Genomic DNA, 17553 nt, shown 5'->3' with positions numbered 1-17553 from the left:
TGCTGTGTGTGTGTTGGGGGGTGACCTCCAAGTCCCTGCCAACATGAGTTTTTATGACTCTTGGCTGCAACTGTGTGACCTTAAGCAAATCCGTTGATTTCTTTGGCCCTCCGTTTCCTCATCTGTGAAAATGAGTGGCTGCAAGGCCAAGTCAGAGAATGCAGGTTGGAGAACGTTTACAAAGATCTGTACACACACCTGGGGTTGTCACCACTTAAGGACTATAACTGTGTCTCTTAGAAATAGGAAACCCAGACCTGGCCCTCAGCTTGGGCTTGTGTGAAGAGGGACTGCTCTTCCAATGTGAACACATTTTTAAAGGAAAAGATCTCCTTGGTGACCAGCATGGGCTCGTCAGTTCCCCAAACACCACTTGGTCATGCACACTTTGAAAGCCACCACTCAAGCTACAGTCATGTGGCCCATTGGCCACGGTGCGGCAGGACTGACCTGTGAGGGGAGGGGCTGTGGGACAGGAGATCAGGAGAGCCCCCTGAGGTCCTGAATGCCCCTTGTTCCGGGCCCTCTTCTAGCGGTTATCACCCTGCTTCCTGTATCTTTCGAGTTGTCTTGCATTCATTCATTGATTCACTCATTGACTGGACACATAGCTGCTCTGGGCCCTCAGTCAGGACACTTATAGATAGAGATGAATGTGACCTCACTCCTGTCCCCAACAAATTCACAATCAAGGGGCAGGAGATAAGCCATCTGAACTGACATTGGTTAATCACTCTGTGCTCCAAGTTTATCTGATTCCCTTCACCACACTCCTCTTCAGTATAAGGTGAATGGGAGATAAGATGTGGAGAGGTAAAGTCACCTGCCACTGTTGCCTGCCTCTAAGAGGTGGAGCTGGGATTTGAACCTGCGTGCTGGCCTGCAGAGCTGGAGCTCTCGAGCCTCACCCAGCTGAAGTCCTCATCCATGACAGTGGGGTGTGGTGGGAAGATCCTGGACTGGGGGCCAGGAGTTCGAGGTTCTGCTTCCAGAGATGCCGCTGACTTGTGGTAGGCCCTGGGCCTCCTTGTCATCATCATCTATAAAAGGAAAAAGGTGAACAACAACTCTGATTTTTAACTCTGGTCACACATTAGAGATGGCTGTGAAGCTTAACACAATGCTTGTGTCTGAGTCCAGTGCTAGACCAAGTAACTGAGACACTGGGGCTGGGGCTTTGGGCTTGCAGGGCATCCTAGTGGGCAGCCAGCTCTGGGATGGACCCACTCATGCACTGTGACTTCCCAAACAATGTCCCCCTGCTCTTCTGCACCTCACCCCAAGGTATTCACAAAGCACTAAGTTCAAATCTCCCTAGTGATGCCACATCGAGCACAGATAGAGCCGGTTCTCCTTTTTCTTTCTCTTTTTAACTTTTTATTATTGAAAACCTAAAAATGTCACAAAGGAGCTTAGAATAGTATAATTAACCCCAACATACCCATCGCTCAGTTTGGATAATTATCAACACTGACAATCTTGCTTCATCTGTTCCACCTCCTACCACCATCTTTTTTGGAGGGAAGGGGAATACTGGAGTATTCAAAAATCAACCCCATACATCCTATCATTTATTTAACTGGTAAATAATTCAATGTGTACAGCTGATAGAGTGATCTGGTACCTTTGTTCTGGTCATAGCCACAGTATCATAATGCATCTAACAAAATTAGCAGTGGTTCCTTCATATTATCTAATGCCCTGGTTATTTTGTTTTAAAATACCTCTTTCCAGTTAGTTTGTTTGAATCTGAATCCAAACAAGGTCTGCACGTTGCATTTGGTTGATACGTCTCTTAAGTGTCTCTTAATCTCTAATTGTCTCCCGCCTTCTTTTTCCCTTTTGCCATTAATCTGTTGAAGAAACTGGGTCAGTTTCTTCCTTAGACCGTTTGTGTTTTCAGCTTTGAGAAGTCGGTCTAGTAAGGCCGGCTGTGCTCATGGGAGTGTGAGGGTTACTGCTCCTGGGAAGCTCTTTGTCCACATATATTAACAATCATAAGAGTGCATATTGCTGACCCAGAAACTTCTCTTCTAGGAATTGATTCTAGTGGAGATAGCCTGATAGCCTTTGTTGTTGTCGTTTTTTTTTTTAAAAAGGCTTTGTTTACAAGGATGCTAATCTCGGTGTTGTCCATAATAGAGAAAAATTGAGCATAATTTAATTAGCCAACAATAGAAGATTAATTGAATTAAAGTATATTCAAACAATGGAACATTATGTAGCTAATAAAATTATACTTGTTAGAAATATTTAATGATGGGGAAATGCTTAGCATATAATGTTAAGTGAAAGAAGCTGGTTATAAACCTGAGTATATTGTGTGGTTAACTATTTAAAAATACACACATGCAAAAACACTAGAAGGAAATACCCTCTGTAAATGTTGGCAGCTGTTGCCTCAAAGTGGTGGAATTGTGGAAGGTTGTTAGGTTTTTAATACATTGTGGTTTAATACATTTTCCACTATGGTGGCTTACAATTTTTATGACAGATTTTTTAAAGCTCTGAGAAGGAAGAGAGAGAGAGAGACAGACAGACACAGACAGAGTTAGAGATAGAATGCGAGAGAGAGAAACGGAGACATGGTTGATGTCTGATGAAGACAGATTCCTGCTAAGTCCTCATGTTAGGGATCTGCAACGAACTCGGATGAATGCCCCGATTCCTGTGCAGAGTCTAAAAGCACAAGATTGTCAAGAAGGCACCCACCCTGGGATATCTCTAGGATCAGTTTTTTGTTTTTGTTTTTGTTTTCTTGAGACAGGGCCTCACTCTCTTGCCCAGACTAGAGTGCAGTGGCGTGATCTCAGCTCACTGCAACCTCCATCTCTTAGGCTCAAGCGATTCTCCTGCCTCAGCCTGCAGAGTAGCTGGGATTACAGACAGGCATGTGCCGCTACTACCCGGCTAATTTTTTTGTTTGCTTGTTTGTTTGTTTTTAGTAGAGACAAGATTTCACCATGTTGGCCATGCTGGTCTTGGACTCCTGACCTCAGATGATTCACCTGCCTCAGCCTCCCAAAGTGCTGGGATTACAGGCGTGAGCCGCTGCACCCGTCCTCTAGGATCAGTATTGGCCCAGCCTCTAGGATCAGTATTGGCAGATATGTGACAGAGCCAGGCAAGCTATACTGCCATGGTGACTCTAGGTCAGTTTGAATCTCAGAGTCACTATGGCAGTATAGCTTGCCTGGCTCTGCCACATATCTGTGGCCAGTTTTCTTCACTTCTCTCTGTCTCAGTTGACTCATGCATAAAATGGGAATCATAATCATAGAACCTACCTCTTGATTTGTGAGGATAAAATGAGTTTATAAATGGAAAACATGACCCAACACATAGTACATGCTCAATAAATTAGCTGTCTAGAATTATTTTGCAGATGAGGCCCAGAAAGGATTAGAGCTTTGCTCCTAGGAGTCCAGTAGGAGTGAGAGCCTTTGTCTCTGGACTTTTTGGTGCTTTGGTTTTCTGCACTGTTTACAACCACTGTCTTCAGACGGGAGCCAGAAGTTGATTAGCAAAGCCCACACTGGTCACAATGATGCCATTACATTTCTAAGGACTGACTAATAGATCTTAGCAAATATATGGAGAATGTTGCCCTGGAAATGAAGTAATATATTTAAAAATCTGTGTTGTGGAACACAAGGGAGAGAGAAGACTGATTGTCAGGTGTGGGTGACTCCAAATGCCAGGCTCTTCCCACTAGTCATTTGGCAAATAGGTACTGAGAGACTATTATCTGCTGGTGCAGGGAACGCTGCAGTGATCAGGCAGCTTCTTTCTTCATGGGGGCTCACTGACTTCAGCCCAGTACAAGCCCTAGCTCATGCCCAGATCACTGACCAGGACCAGGGAATGTCATCGGAACTCAGCAGCCCCATGTCCCAAATATGTTGTGGCCATGTTTTAACCAAATCTTCTTGTTTTAGGCTCAAAGAGAACATGTGGGAATGAAAGGACAGGCTGGGCCTAAAAGAGAAAAGGTTTGTGCTGTGACCATCCTGGGGAACACTTTGGCTCCTGATCAAGTGTCCTGAGCATGTTATTTAGGTTTGATTTAGTCCACTTTGATCAAGGGGATCGCAGAAGCAGCAAGACGGCTAAGCCCAAAAGAAATGGACTTGTAGGTCTGGGAGAATCATGAAAAGGGCACCGGGCAGTTCTGACTGAGTCTCTTCTCACCACCTGGTGACCGTGGCCAAGTCCCTTGACCTCTGTGGGCCTTGGCTTCTCTGTCGAGTATCAAAGGGTCCTATGATTCCACACCTGGCTCTGCCACACATCTGCAACCAGTTTTCTTCACTTCTATGTCCGAGCTCTGGGCTCTGCCCCTGATTTTCTTCCTGGGAAAATGTTGGGCAGACAAGAGCTTCTGAGGACCACAGGCCTAGGTTTGCCTTTTTGTAGCTGTGGGATCTCCCAAAAGTTCTTTACTATTTCTTTGCTCCAGTTTCTCCATCTGTAAAATGGAGGTGGTGATGATGACCCTGTGGTGTGGGATGACATGAGAGGATGTTTATAGAAGTGCTTTAGCTGGCATCAGTCACTGCAGGAATAGCAAATTCCTCTTACCAAAACACCTACTGGTGCTAAGCTGTTCCCAAGGGGATGTGTCCACAGTGACCCCAGTCAAGAGATCCTGCCCAGGGAGCCTGCTCTGGCCATAGGCAGCAGCTTGGCTGCCTCTGGGAGCATTCTCATCTCCACCGTGATCCTGGTCCTCTGCCTGCCTCACCTCCCTCCAGGCTGCACAGAGGCCATTCCTTGCAGCAGATGATGCTCCCGTCCTGGGGCCTCCTGAGTGCCCACCGGGGTGTGGGGAAGGGAGGGCCAGGGCTGGGGAGGGCGGTGTCCTCACTTCTCTCTGCCTCTCACCACCTCAGTGGACTTCAGATGCCAGCAGGGCTCTGGGGTGCAGCAGGAGGCACACAGATTTGGGGACTTTACTGTGGACATTTCCACTCTCCTTTTGGTGGATCTGGCCATCCTGTCTCCTTATTTGTCAGAGAAGCCACTTCTCTGGGCCCTTTTTGACAACCAAAACCTCCTGGGATGCCACTCTGTCATTTTCTTTCATCTGCCTCCGTTCCAAATGTGTGCTTCTGTCATTCGAAAAGCATTTTCTGGGGCATCAGCCTTGTGCCAGGTGCTGGGACCTGGAGGTGATTCAGGTACTGTGCCTGCCCTTGCATGGTCCCAGAGGGGCAGACTGTGAGCAATGACATTCCTGTAAAGGTCACAGGCCCTGGTGAGAGGAGCAGGTGGGCAGGGCAGTCTTCAGGGGAGTCCACACTGGGCCTGAGCACTGCACTGGTGCTCTAGTGGGGCCCAGATCAGAGGGTGGGGATAAATCCTGGAAGAAGGGAGGGTGTATGTGATGTGTACTCATACTGGTCAGCTCTTTCCACCACAGCCCCTGCCCTCCAAGTATGGCACAGAAACGAAGGGCTTCTGAGCCCTGGGGTGGGACGAGGCATTCCCTTGAGCTGTCTCTGCAAAGGACAATGCCATTTTTCATTCCTGTGTGATCCTGATTTTAAAGATGAGCACGATTTCTACAGAAAGGTGGCGAGATGGTAGGAACAGGGTTCCAGCACTTCACTGACCATTTTGTTCTCTTTAGGGTGATGCTGGGGAGGAACTTCCTGGCCCTCCTGAACCTTCTGGGCCTGTTGGACCCACGGTGAGATTCCCATCCAGGCTTGTCACACACATAGGTGTAAGACCAGGGATGCAGCCAAAACAGCCACAGGCTGAGGACTCTCCTTTTTGGCCCCCAGAGTATCTTGCAGTCAGACCCCAGGGCTTTCTGCCTCTACTAGGACTCTGCAGTGTGCAGCAGCAGAATTGATTTCTATCCAGTTTAAATCCTGTACCTTGAGTGTCCCAGAAGTTCTTTGAACTCAACAATTCCCAAACTGGACTCATTACCCATGCCCCAGACCTGCTTCTCCTCCTGGGTTCCCCATCTCTGGGAATGGCACCCCATCTACCTGGTCACCAAGAAAGAAATATCCGTGAGTGGTCCTCTCCCTTCCCCAGCCCTGTCCAGTGTGTCCCCAAGTCCCCCAAGTCTAGCTGTGCAGTGCCTCCTCCTCCTCTCTTGGGTGATGGCACCAGCCTCCTAACTGGTCTCTCTGCCTCCATATCACCACTTCCCTTCCCCCACACACATGTGCCCACCACTGTGACCTTCCTAAACATAGCTGTAACCCCCAAACCCAGCTCTTCTTGATGCCTCTCGGGGGTGCTCAGTACACACACATTCAATGAATGAATTAGGCCCTGCCTGGTTCCTGTCTTCAGGAGTTAAGTGCCGGAAAGGTGTTTTAAAGATTCCCCTTGTTCTTCGGATACATTGATGCCATTCAGATATGCACTGAGGGCTCTCTGGGTGCTCGGCCTCCTCCTGGACTCTGGGCACCCAATGTGTCTCAGGTTTGGGCTGGCTCTTGAGGAGCCCTAGTTTAGCGGAGCCGACGGACACACACACAACTAAGCTTCAAGTCAGGTGGTCCTAGCATCTCACTGAGACCTTGACAGAGGCTAGTGGGAGCACCGAGGAGGGAGAGAATTCTGCCTGGAAACGGGGTAGGGAGGGCTTTGTGGAGGAGGAGACTGCGGAACTGGGCCTTGAAGGATGAGTCGGGAATTGAAAGGCAGGAAAGGAGGCTGAGGACATGAGTGGGCTGCACAGCTGGGAGGCAGCAAGGGAGAAGGGTAGCTGTAGAGGGGAGTGAGAGAAAAGTCAGAGAGAAAATGGGGAGCAGAAGTTATCGGGCTACAGGATATAGGAAAAATTTCCCCATTTTGGAGAAAACTTTCAGTGATGTGGCTGTCCTTGGAGTCTGGCAGTTAAATGCAAGTTGTGGAAATTTCTTCTCTCTCCAGGCAGGAGCAGAGGCAGAGGCAGAGGGCTCTGGCCTGGGCTGGGGCTCGGACGTTGGCTCTGGTTCTGGTGACCTGGTGGGCAGTGAGGAGCTGCTGAGAGTGAGTGTGAAGGAGGACACCACCTGGTGTCTGGGACTGCCTTCAAAATAACCCCAGAGGGAGGGACGCAGGGGCCGGGGACAGATGAAACCGGATTGGCCACTGCTGGGGTTGCCAGCAGTGAGCTCATGGGGGTTCATTCTACTTTTCCCTGTACTTGTATATATGTTTGAAATTGTCCACTTTGATCAGTTGCATTGTAAGTGAGTACAAGCCTACTTTTATCTTCAGGACCTCCTCGCCCCACCTTCTTCCTTTCCCTGGTGGGCTTCTTGAGCAGGCTGCCCTGCAGCAGGTGTGCCCAGTGCCCTTCACCTCTGCCAATTGGCTTTCAATCCTCCCTCCCCCTCCTCTCACCCTATTCATTAAAGAGACCTGCTGGCCTTGTCTCTGAGTGGCTAGTCTACTTCAGCTTCCAGAACCTTCCTGAAATCTCCTTCCCTTACGCATCCCCTCTCTGCCTCCCTCTCCAGACTACTCTTTCTCTTTGGTGTCTCTTGCTCCCCTGGCCTCCTGCCAAGACTGGGGCTCCACCAATCCTTTCTGAAATTGCCCCCTGGGGAGCTTCTTCCTTCTCTAGCTGCAGCTGCTGCCTCTGTCCCTGAGCGCCTGTGCCGAATCCCTGGTTGAAAGCTCCACTTGGCTGCCCCTCTGCCCACTCCTCATGGCCAGGGCTAGAAGGGTTCTGGACTCCATGGTTAAATGGAATGGGAGCCAAATGAATCTCCCAACCTGGTGGGATCAGCCAACCCAGCAATGGGCTAAAAACACTAGTGCACTTCAGAAAGAGTTTTAAAAACAAGGCTACACCACAAGAAGTTTTTTTGTTTGTTTGTTTGTTTGTTTGTTTGTTTGTTTGAGATGGAGTCTTGCTCTGTCGCCCAGGCTGGAGTGCAGTGGCGTGGTCTCGGCTCACTGCAAGCTCCACCTCTGGGGTTTACTTACGCCACTCTCCTGCCTCAGCCTCCCGAGTAGCTGGGACTACAGGCGCCCACCACCACGCCCGGCTAATTTGTTGTATTTTTAGTAGAGACAGGCAGGTTTTCACCATGTTAGCCACGATGGTCTTGATCTCCTGACCTCGTGATCTGCCCTGACTGACCTCACAGTTAATCAGAAAACTAAGTTCACCAGAGCACCTCTCAGAATTCCAACTAATTGGGTCTTTCTTGTATTCAGCCTTTTGGGAGAAAACACGATATGATGGGCTTAGAAAGACCAAGATTCGAATCCCAGTTCTCCTACTAATTAGCTGTGTGTCTGAGAGCCCTTGAGTCGCATGGTCTCACTGAGCCTCAGTTTCCCCATCTGCAAAGTGGGAACACCAAACCCTACACATAGGATTGTTGTAAGAATTTGAGAGATTGTATGAAGCACATATTCAGTATCTCATTCGGTATTGCCCCACTGTTTCTAACAGAGTCTCTGTGTTTTTAGGGTCCTCCAGGACCCCCAGGGCCACCTGGCTTACCTGGGATTCCAGGAAAACCAGGAACTGATGTTTTCATGGGACCCCCTGGATCTCCTGGAGAGGATGGACCCGCTGGTGAACCTGGGCCCCCGGTGAGCAACTGAAGTCTTCTCCCCATCTCTGCGGCTGTGGGGCTTCCTTTAGCTGGGGAGGGGTGTACAGATTGCAAAACCCAGCACTGTCCAAGGTTCGCGATGGGGAGAGAGCAGCTAGCTGTTTGTAAACAGAAATCCTCCTCATCTGAGTCATTGCTGAGATTCGAAGGAAGCAGCAGCCAAGAAAAACATCATCCTACATATTGTTTTGCTGCTTTATCATAGTCAATACAGATGGTCCCCTACTTACGAATGGTTCAGCTTAAGACGTTTTTGACTTCACAGTGGTGCAAAGTGATACACATTCAGTAGAGACTTTACCTTGAGTACCCATACAGCCATTCTGTTTTCACTTTCAACACTTTATTATAAAATAGGCTTTGTGTTTGATGACTTTGCCCAACTATAGGCTAATGGAAGTGTTCTGAGTATGTTTAAGTTAGGCTAGGCTAAGCTATGATGTTCAGTAGATTAGGTGTATTAAATGCATTTTGGACTTAAGATATTTTCAATTTACAATTGGTTTATCAGATGTAGCCCCATTGTAAGTCACGAAGTGTCTGTACAGGAAACACAGATTCATAAAGAATCTTGGAATCATAGGCCATCAGGGCTGGGCCTGGGGTAGGAGACCTTTGGAGACCATCTGGTCCAACCCTGTCTCTAACTTCCCCATAGAGGAGGAAATGTAATCCAGAGAGTGAAGGACAGTTAGCCACAGGTGCACAGTCAGCAGTGACCCAGCCTGGGCCAAGGACTGGGTTCCTGCCTTATACCTGACATGAGGCCCTGGGCCCACCAGCCTCACCTGCCTCCCAACCCTGCCCTCCTTTTCTAGCAAGCGTGTGTATGTGATTCTTAGCAGAAATGTTGTGGGTTGATTGTCACTGATGTTCCCCAGGGCCCTGAGGGACAGCCTGGAGTTGATGGAGCCACTGGCCTTCCCGGGATGAAAGGGGAGAAGGTATGGGGAACACGGGGTGGGGGGGTCCCACCACATGGGAGCCACCAGGCCCACACTACTCTCTCTGACCCCTAAGCCTGACCTTGCCTCTTACGTGACTGACCCCCTGGCCTCCTGAAATCCCCTGCTGGCCACTTCTGCTGGATGTCCCCATCATGGGACTCATCATGCCCAAGCCTGAACTCAGCACCTTCCCTGCCCACTCTTGTCTGCCCCTAGCTTCAGTGAATGGTGTGGCCATCTACCTGGTCACCTGGAGCCAGAAATGGAATCTTCTCTAACTCCTCCTTCCCTCCCTTTCCTGCTGTGATTGGTCAGTGCCAAGATGGCCCAGTCTGACCTCCACATCTCTCACTTTTCTCTCCCCACTGAGCTGAACTCATCTCTTCTCACTCACACGGTGGCCTTGGGCTCCCCGTCGCTGTCCCATTCTCTCCACCCACCCTCCAGCCTCCTGCCCAGTTCACCTTCCTGTAGCAGGCTCTCGTCAGCCCCTGCCCTGGCTCCTGAGAAAAGATCAAGGGCTCCACTGCCTGCAGGACACACCCTAGCTCTGTGCAGACATCTGGCCCTTCCTGATTCACACAAGCTGCCTCTCTAGCTCATCCCCCAACTCCTCACACGGCCTCTTGGCCAGTGGGCTGGTTCTGCCCAAATGCTCTGGGTGCGCTCTTCCCTTCTGGCCTCCTGGCCTTTGCACATGGTTTTCTCCCTATTTGGGATGTCCTTTTCCTTTTCTTATCTTCCAAGACCCAGATCACATACATCCTCTGGGGAGCTCTCCCTGACTCATTATGAGCAGAAGGCACCCCTTCTTCCTCCCCTTTCTATGAGCATCATAGGAAGTTCCCATGCTACTGAGAACCTCCCTAGTCAGTGACACTAAAGGTGTTAGCTTACCTGTCTGCTCCTCACCCCCACCCTGACATAGAGCATGTAGTGCTGCCTCTCTCTCCTTAGAACCTAGCACAGGCCTCTATTAGTGTTTGATGCGTGAATGAAACTTCCTTCAGACACCACTAGTCTGCTTTTCCCAGAGTCTGGCCTGCCTTCATCCTCTTCATTCTCTGTCTGTAAGCTGGCCCTGCCTCCTGTCTGCAAGCCTGTGCTGGTGCTACCTGGGGTATGTATGTGTAGGGGGTGATTCCTGCCTCTGCAGTGTTCCCAGCTTGATGAGATAAGCCATGTCTGTCAAAGGAAGGCAATAAAGACAAGGTGAGCCCTGTGCTAGGGATGCGATCAGTGGGTTTTACTGGGGTCTAGAGGAGGAAGAGAGATCTCAGCTGGGATCGGAAGTGGGGCCTTCTATGAACCTCTCATGGATAAAGACGTGGAAAATGCTGACTCTGTAGACAACACCATCATCACTGAACTGAATTTCTAGTTTCCGTCAGCTCTGGAGTATGTTTATTTTAATTGGAGCCACAACTCAATTTTCGTGGAAAGCTTATTTCTCAGAAAAAGATACAATTGTCAAGCTTTATAGAACTCATTTTACATGTACCAACAGTTTCATAAGAAATTAAATTTTGCAGGAAGCACCACAGACCTACACTCTTCTTACCTGTTCTTCTTCCAGGCTTCCCCCCACCCACCCACACACACCCCTCCCATACTCTGTCTCAAACTTAAAGATACCCACACCCACAACTGCATACAAAACACCCTTGCACACGCACTCTGCAGCTGCTTGAAGAATCAGCAGTGCACGGAGCAGCAGGCTTGCCTAGGGTGAATGTTGGAGATCAATCACATTTGTTTCTGAAATTTGCTATGCATCTCAATTTGTTGCACTGTGCACATATGAGGTTTTCTGATCAAGTAAAAGCAGACTTGGAAGAACTTGGAAATTTGCATCTGGAGAGCTGGCAGGAAATCTTGCACATGATATTTACCTTAAAAACAAAACAAAACCAAAAAAAGCCCCCAATAAACCAAGTTGCATATTCAGTATGTAAAATAACAAAAAATATGCTAAAGGAAATGAACAGCTTCAGGGCTGTAATAGATCATAAGATCCAATGATTCATTTGATCTTTGACTCCCCATCAACAATATCTGTCCTTCAACTTGCATACCTCCAGTGACAAGGAACTCATCTCCTACCCAGGCAGTGCCTTGCACCGTTGGATAGATCCACTTGTAGGGAAGTCTTTCCATTTGCTGTGGTGAAATCAGCCTCCTTTCTCTTTAACACAGCCCATAGACCAATCTAGGCAGTTATCTAAAATGGAGTTTTCCCTACAAAGAATAAGGTTCAGGTTATTTAGCTGGAAAAAAATGTTTTTTATATAATAATAATTATTATAAAATATGAGATTCAGATCAAAATATGATGCTCATTAAGAATTCATCAAATATCTTAAGTATGAGCTAAGCTATGAGGACACAAAGGCATAAGAATGATATAACAGGCTGGGTGCGGTGGCTCACACCTCTAATCCCAGCACTTTGGGAGGCTGAGATGGGCGGATCATGAGGTCAGGAGTTCAAGACCAGCCTGACCAACATGGTGGAACTTCGTCTCTACTGAAAATACAAAAATTAGCCGGGCGCGGTGGCACACACCTGTAATCCCAGCTGCTCAGGAGGCTGAGGCTGGAGAATCGCTTGAACCCAGGAGCCAGAGGTTGCAGTGAGCCGAGATTACGCCACTGCACTTCAGCCTGGGTGACAGGGTGAGACTCAGTCTCTAAAAAAAATTAAAAAAAGATTGATGCAACAGACTTGGGGGAAAGGGTGGGAGGGGGTGAGGGATAAAAGAGTACAGATTGGGTACAGTATACACTGCTTAGGTGATGGCTGCACCAAAATCTCAGAAATCACCACTAAAGAACTTACTCATGTAACCAAACACCATCTGTTCCCCAAAAAGCCTATTGAAATTACACAAATTAAAATATTTTTTAAATGATACCTCAAAAAGAATTTATCAAATAGATTATTCTATGCTGAGTTCAATGATAGAAATATTCCTTATTTTATTTTTCCCAAATCAAGATGAGCAACTAACTCTTAAGATCTTTAGCTCAAGAAGGAATAGGTGAGGAGTAGCCTGCTTTCCCAGCAGCAGAATGTTTCTAGAAAGAATGCAGAAGAACTTGCTGGAGAAGATGGATCTCTGAAAAATCATTCCTTTCTGCTTTTGCACTGCATATTCTGCCATTCAGTTCTTCGGAACACACCTAGTATTAACAGTTGTTGTTGATTTTCTACTTTCAGAATCTAAGTCATTCATGTTATTCTGCAGTCTCAAAAGGTACTGGGACACCCGGGCAGGAAAGAGTTTGTGCTTGGAAATTTTCTTCAGTGTCCAGAATTACTGAGGAATGCTGAATTGCCAGTAATTGCCTTTGAGTAATTTCACTGAGCTGCCAAACTGTCATTGTAAAATCAGCTTCTGTCTTTTCCGTTGATGTAAGAGAAATACAATTAAATCATCATCACCTTCCCTGTCTCCAAGAAATCCCAACTGGTCTTTGAACAATTCTCTAAACCTTGTATAAGAAAGAATAGAGAAGTAAGCTGCTTTTGCCTAGGATGCAGTAGTGGGTTTAGACCTTCTAACAACATGTTTAAATGAAACACTGAAATAGTTGCCTAATTTCCTATTTTATATCTTCTTTCATCATCAGAAGTGTTTGGTTCAACATCCGGATTATAGGCCTCCATAAAATCAAATAGATGGCTGGGTACCGTGGCTCACACCTATAATCCCAGCACTTCTGTAAGCCGAGGTGGGTGGATCACCTGAGGTCAGGAGTTTGAGACCAGCCTGGTCAACATGGCGAAACCCCATCTCTACTAAAAATACAAAAAATTAGCTGGGCGTGGTGGCGGGCACCTGTAATCCCAGCTACTCGGGAGGCTGAGGCAGGAGAATCACCTGAACCCAGGAGGCCGGGGTTGCAGTGAGCCAAGATCGTGCCATTGCACTCCAGCCTGGGCAACAAGAGCAAAACTCCATCTCAAAAAAAAAAAAAAAAAAAAATCAAATAGACCATAGTCAATTGTAACAGAAAGGAAACTGGTTATCAGTATTACAAACAGCAGAAGGAAAACCAACAGACATCCACGAGGCAGTAAGATGTGCTGTCTCAGAAGCCACACAAGCAAAAAGAATTCTCATCTCCATTAGGTTCTTTGAGGTTCCTGTGTGCTGAAATTGAGTAATGTCCTTAGAAAATCCAATTCACCACAGTAAGCCAACACTTTGAATCAATTCTAAACCACGATGTTGTAACAGACAGCACTATTGTACCTCATTCCTTTGCAATGTTTCCATTAGTGAACTGATACCTTCATATTTCATCACTTTTAAAACCATACTTGCAGCTCTGCTATTTGGAATTCCAAGATTGCATGCATGCCCTCACTGCACAAAAATTCTCTCACTAAGAAATAATGTACAACTCCAACATCACCATTTTGGGAATAGGAGCCTTCCCTTAGCCTGTTCATTGGAACTCCTCCTTTTCACCCTGCCTGTTCACATAAGTTCCAGTAAGGTGGACTCTTCTATCCACAAGTTAAGCTACTCGTGTTCCAAGCTGATGGCCATCTTATCTGTGAGTCAATGGAATGGATTCGAATACTCTCTTTTTACCATGTCTAAGCTGGATAAAATCATCTAAGACCACAAACCAAGGCCCATGATATCTTCTAGAACTTCCTTTGGAACTCTATAAGATGCCCTCTTGATTGGAAAGGAATGAGGAAGGCAACTGAAACAATTCAGTTTTTCACTTTATGGACATAATTTTCTGTAACAAGATCAGCTGGCCACGCAGCTACAAGGTTTTTAGAGGGAGGCTACTTTAGTTTCTGTTTCACAACAATCCTGATGGTAGTTTGACTTGTTACTGAAAAGATGCACAAGATTGGCACTTTCATTGAGAACAGATTGCAGTGGGCAGCCAGCAACAAGCCAATCATACCCAAGAGAAGCAGACAGCAACTGTAGCCTCTGGGTTAGGCAGTAAAATGGGCATCCAGTTATTGGAGTCATGTTTCCACTGCAGGTGGAAGATCACGCTTAGTTTCTCCCTGGCGAGGCTGGCCAGCAGGGAGGTGACAGAGCCTAGTTGCTGTCACTTCCTTCACCGAGCACACCTTCTCCTCCCACCTCCCCAGAATGGCTGGAGTGTCCCTGCTGGCTCCTTTGCCACAGAGGCACCAACTTTCCATGAAGCTGCCCCTGGAGACCTTATGAAGGGCTTTGCTTGCAGAAATTCCTTGCCTCTCCAGCCTCAGAGCCTGCCTCCAGAGCCTGGTGCCTCACCTGGAAGCCCAGACTACCCTAAGCCCCTGTGATCCCCATTCCTAGGCCAAGAACTGGGTAGTGTGTCCCAATAGGAAAACACTGCAAGAGATGCGACCTTTCCCATGCTCCACGCATGCCTCCAGACAAGAGGCATTTGTCTTCCTCCAGCATCAGGTGGAAACCCTCACCTAGCAAACCCATGAACCTCACCCATGGGAGCAGCCAGTTCCATGAGGAAGGTTATCACAGCTACCAAGCAAACGGCATGGGCTCGAGTCTGTGAAGGAGAAAGGGGGAGATTGTTGCGTGGCGGTTGCCTGTTGTGTGCAGGCAGTTTTGCGGACACGTCATGGCCTCATCTTTCTCATCTATCCTGAGAACTTTGCTTAGGCTCATACTCAACTAGAGTCCCAAAGATTCAGAGCTGGAAGGAACCTGCAAATTGCTTTAGACCCTGGTTTTCTGTGCCCTGGCAGAGCCATGGGACTTTGTGGAAGTGCCATAGGGCTGGTAGGTGAGGGACAGAACAACTCTACTTCAAGCATTTATTAAAATTAAAATTAAATTTTAATTATAAAAGTAATATATGAATATAGTTTTCATTGCCTCCTGTGTCCTATTTCCTCTTTAATTATTTTTGTTAGAGTAGGTCCTCCAGTCATATTTTCACAGACTGTCTGTAGATGGCAAACTTTCTGAGACCCTGGATTTTTTTAAATGTTTTTATTTTCTTATTTGGTTGAGTATAGAATTCTGGGTTGAAAGTGATTTGCCCTTGATGATTTGAAGATGATCAACATCATCTTCCAACATCCGGTGTTGCCAACACAAAGTCAGATTCACTCTGGTTCTCACTCTATTGGAGGTCATCTGATTTTTCTCTTTGGCAAATTTGGGGATTTATTTTTCTTTATTCTTGGTGTTTAAAAATTCCTCTGCTTTGTTACTAAATGTGGATTATTGTTTTTATTTTATTTTTATTTTTAAATTTATTTTTATTTATTGTTATTATTTTTTGAGACGGAGTCACGCAGTGGTACGATCTTGGCTCACTGCAACCTCCTCCTGGGTTCAAATAATTCTCCTGCCTCAGCCTCCTGAGTAGCAGGGATTACAGGTGCACACCACCACACCCAGCTAACTTTTGTATTTTTAGTAGAGACGGGGTTTCACCATGTTGGCCAGGCTGGTCTCAAACTCCTGACCTTGTGATCTGCCCACCTCAGCCTCCCAAAGTGCTGGGATTACAGGCCTGAGCCACCACGCCTGGCCAGTGTGAATTATTTTTTTAATGTATTCTTTCATTTATCCTTCTTGGTACTCTATGGACTTTTTTTGGGGGGGAGGGTGCCTTTTAATCTGGAGACTTCTGTGTTTTTTCAGAAAATTTAAACACTGCATTCCTTCTTTCTCTTTATTCTCTTCTCTGCCACTCCAATTAAACCGATGTTGGAACTTCTGATTGTGGCTTCTATCTCTCTTACTACTTTGTCATTCTGTCTAGGTCTTTTTACCCTCTTGTGTTGCTTTCTGGGAGAATTCTGTAGCCTGATCACTGTATTAATTCTCTCTTCAGGTGTGTCTATTCTGTTATGCAGTCCTTCTGCAGAGTTCTGCATTTTGACAGTTTTCTATTTATAATTTCCAAGATCTCTAATTGGTTCTTTATCACAACCACTGTTTTTATTTCATAATAGTGTGTCTTTGTTTCATGGCTATGTTATCCTCCCTTTTCTCTGTGAGAACGTGTGTCTTATACTCAATGTCCTGATTGGATTGTTTTCTTAACTCCATTTCCTTGGATGGAAATTCTGTAGTTGACTTAGTTGTTTCTCAAAGTATTGCCTTGCCTCAGATGTTTGTGTTTCTTTCTTGTGTGTTTACTTGTGAAACTGGGATCCTGCCTGAGTCTGTTTTCTGCCTCTGTTGGTGCAGACTGTTGGGAGGTGGGCAGTAGCCCCTTCTGAGACATGCAGGGTTCAGGAAGGGGGTGGAAGGAATAAGATGTGCCATCAGGCAGGGCACCTCAGCAGCTGATCTTCCGCGTGTAGGGTGCCCTTGGACCTCACAGAGTTTCCTAGTCATCTGGGGCTCTGCCCTATGTCTTTGGCCCAATAAACAACTCTTGTTTTTCTAAAATTAAGGTACCCATATTTTCTTCTTGGCAGGAGTGACGGTGGGAGGGGAGGGGAGATGGGCAGGGCTAGATGGCTAGCCTGCTGCAGAATTTCAACCTGTCTCCCTTCTGGGGCCCAGGGGCCACATCATGCACCTGACTTCCATCACGGCTTCACAGCAGACTTTTCTCCCTGTGGTTTCTCTTGATAGCTGAGGACCCTGTCTTCAACTTCCCTGTTTTCCCTTTGGCATTTCTATTTTGGATCTAATGCGACTCCCCATCTTATTTTTGAGCATGGCTATTTTAGAACTATCCATTCTCTCATTTCCATGGATTTGATATAAGGAGGAGACTATAGCCCAGGAACAAAAATGACTCGGGGGGAAGGACATAGTCTTTGATGGCTGGTACATCAGCATCTCTCTCAGGACCTCCTGTGTGGCTATGCAATTGCTGACTTCATCTCTTGCAGGTGCATTTGTGGTTTCCTCAGAGATTCTCCATCTGGGGGCCCACTACCACAGTCCTCTGATGTAGGCCACTGTCCCCATTGCTGACCACTCCTGACCGCCCACCTGCTTTGGTCCTCTCCTCTGCTTGGAGCTCACAGCCGACTCCCTTCTGTGAGATCTGCATCTAACC

General features: G+C 47.1%; 1 protein-coding gene across 2 annotated transcripts in view; it reads left to right on the top strand.

Annotated features, from left to right (window-relative positions):
• COL15A1 (collagen type XV alpha 1 chain) overlaps positions 1-17553 on the top strand; it is a 133769-nt gene that overhangs the window by 78448 nt on the left and 37768 nt on the right. For both annotated transcript variants that reach the window (XM_055271692.2, XM_055271691.1), the window contains 5 exons: positions 3939-3992; positions 5633-5692; positions 6901-6999; positions 8437-8562; positions 9467-9529. In XM_055271692.2, the coding sequence (XP_055127667.1) occupies positions 3939-3992; positions 5633-5692; positions 6901-6999; positions 8437-8562; positions 9467-9529 (402 nt within the window). The remainder of the gene's footprint in view (positions 1-3938; positions 3993-5632; positions 5693-6900; positions 7000-8436; positions 8563-9466; positions 9530-17553) is intronic.

The sequence above is a fragment of the Symphalangus syndactylus genome, chromosome 3, assembly GCF_028878055.3.
Source record: "Symphalangus syndactylus isolate Jambi chromosome 3, NHGRI_mSymSyn1-v2.1_pri, whole genome shotgun sequence".
NCBI lineage: Eukaryota > Metazoa > Chordata > Mammalia > Primates > Hylobatidae > Symphalangus > Symphalangus syndactylus.
Note: the sequence above shows the minus strand (reverse complement) of the source record. Positions and strands in the feature narration are given on the sequence as shown.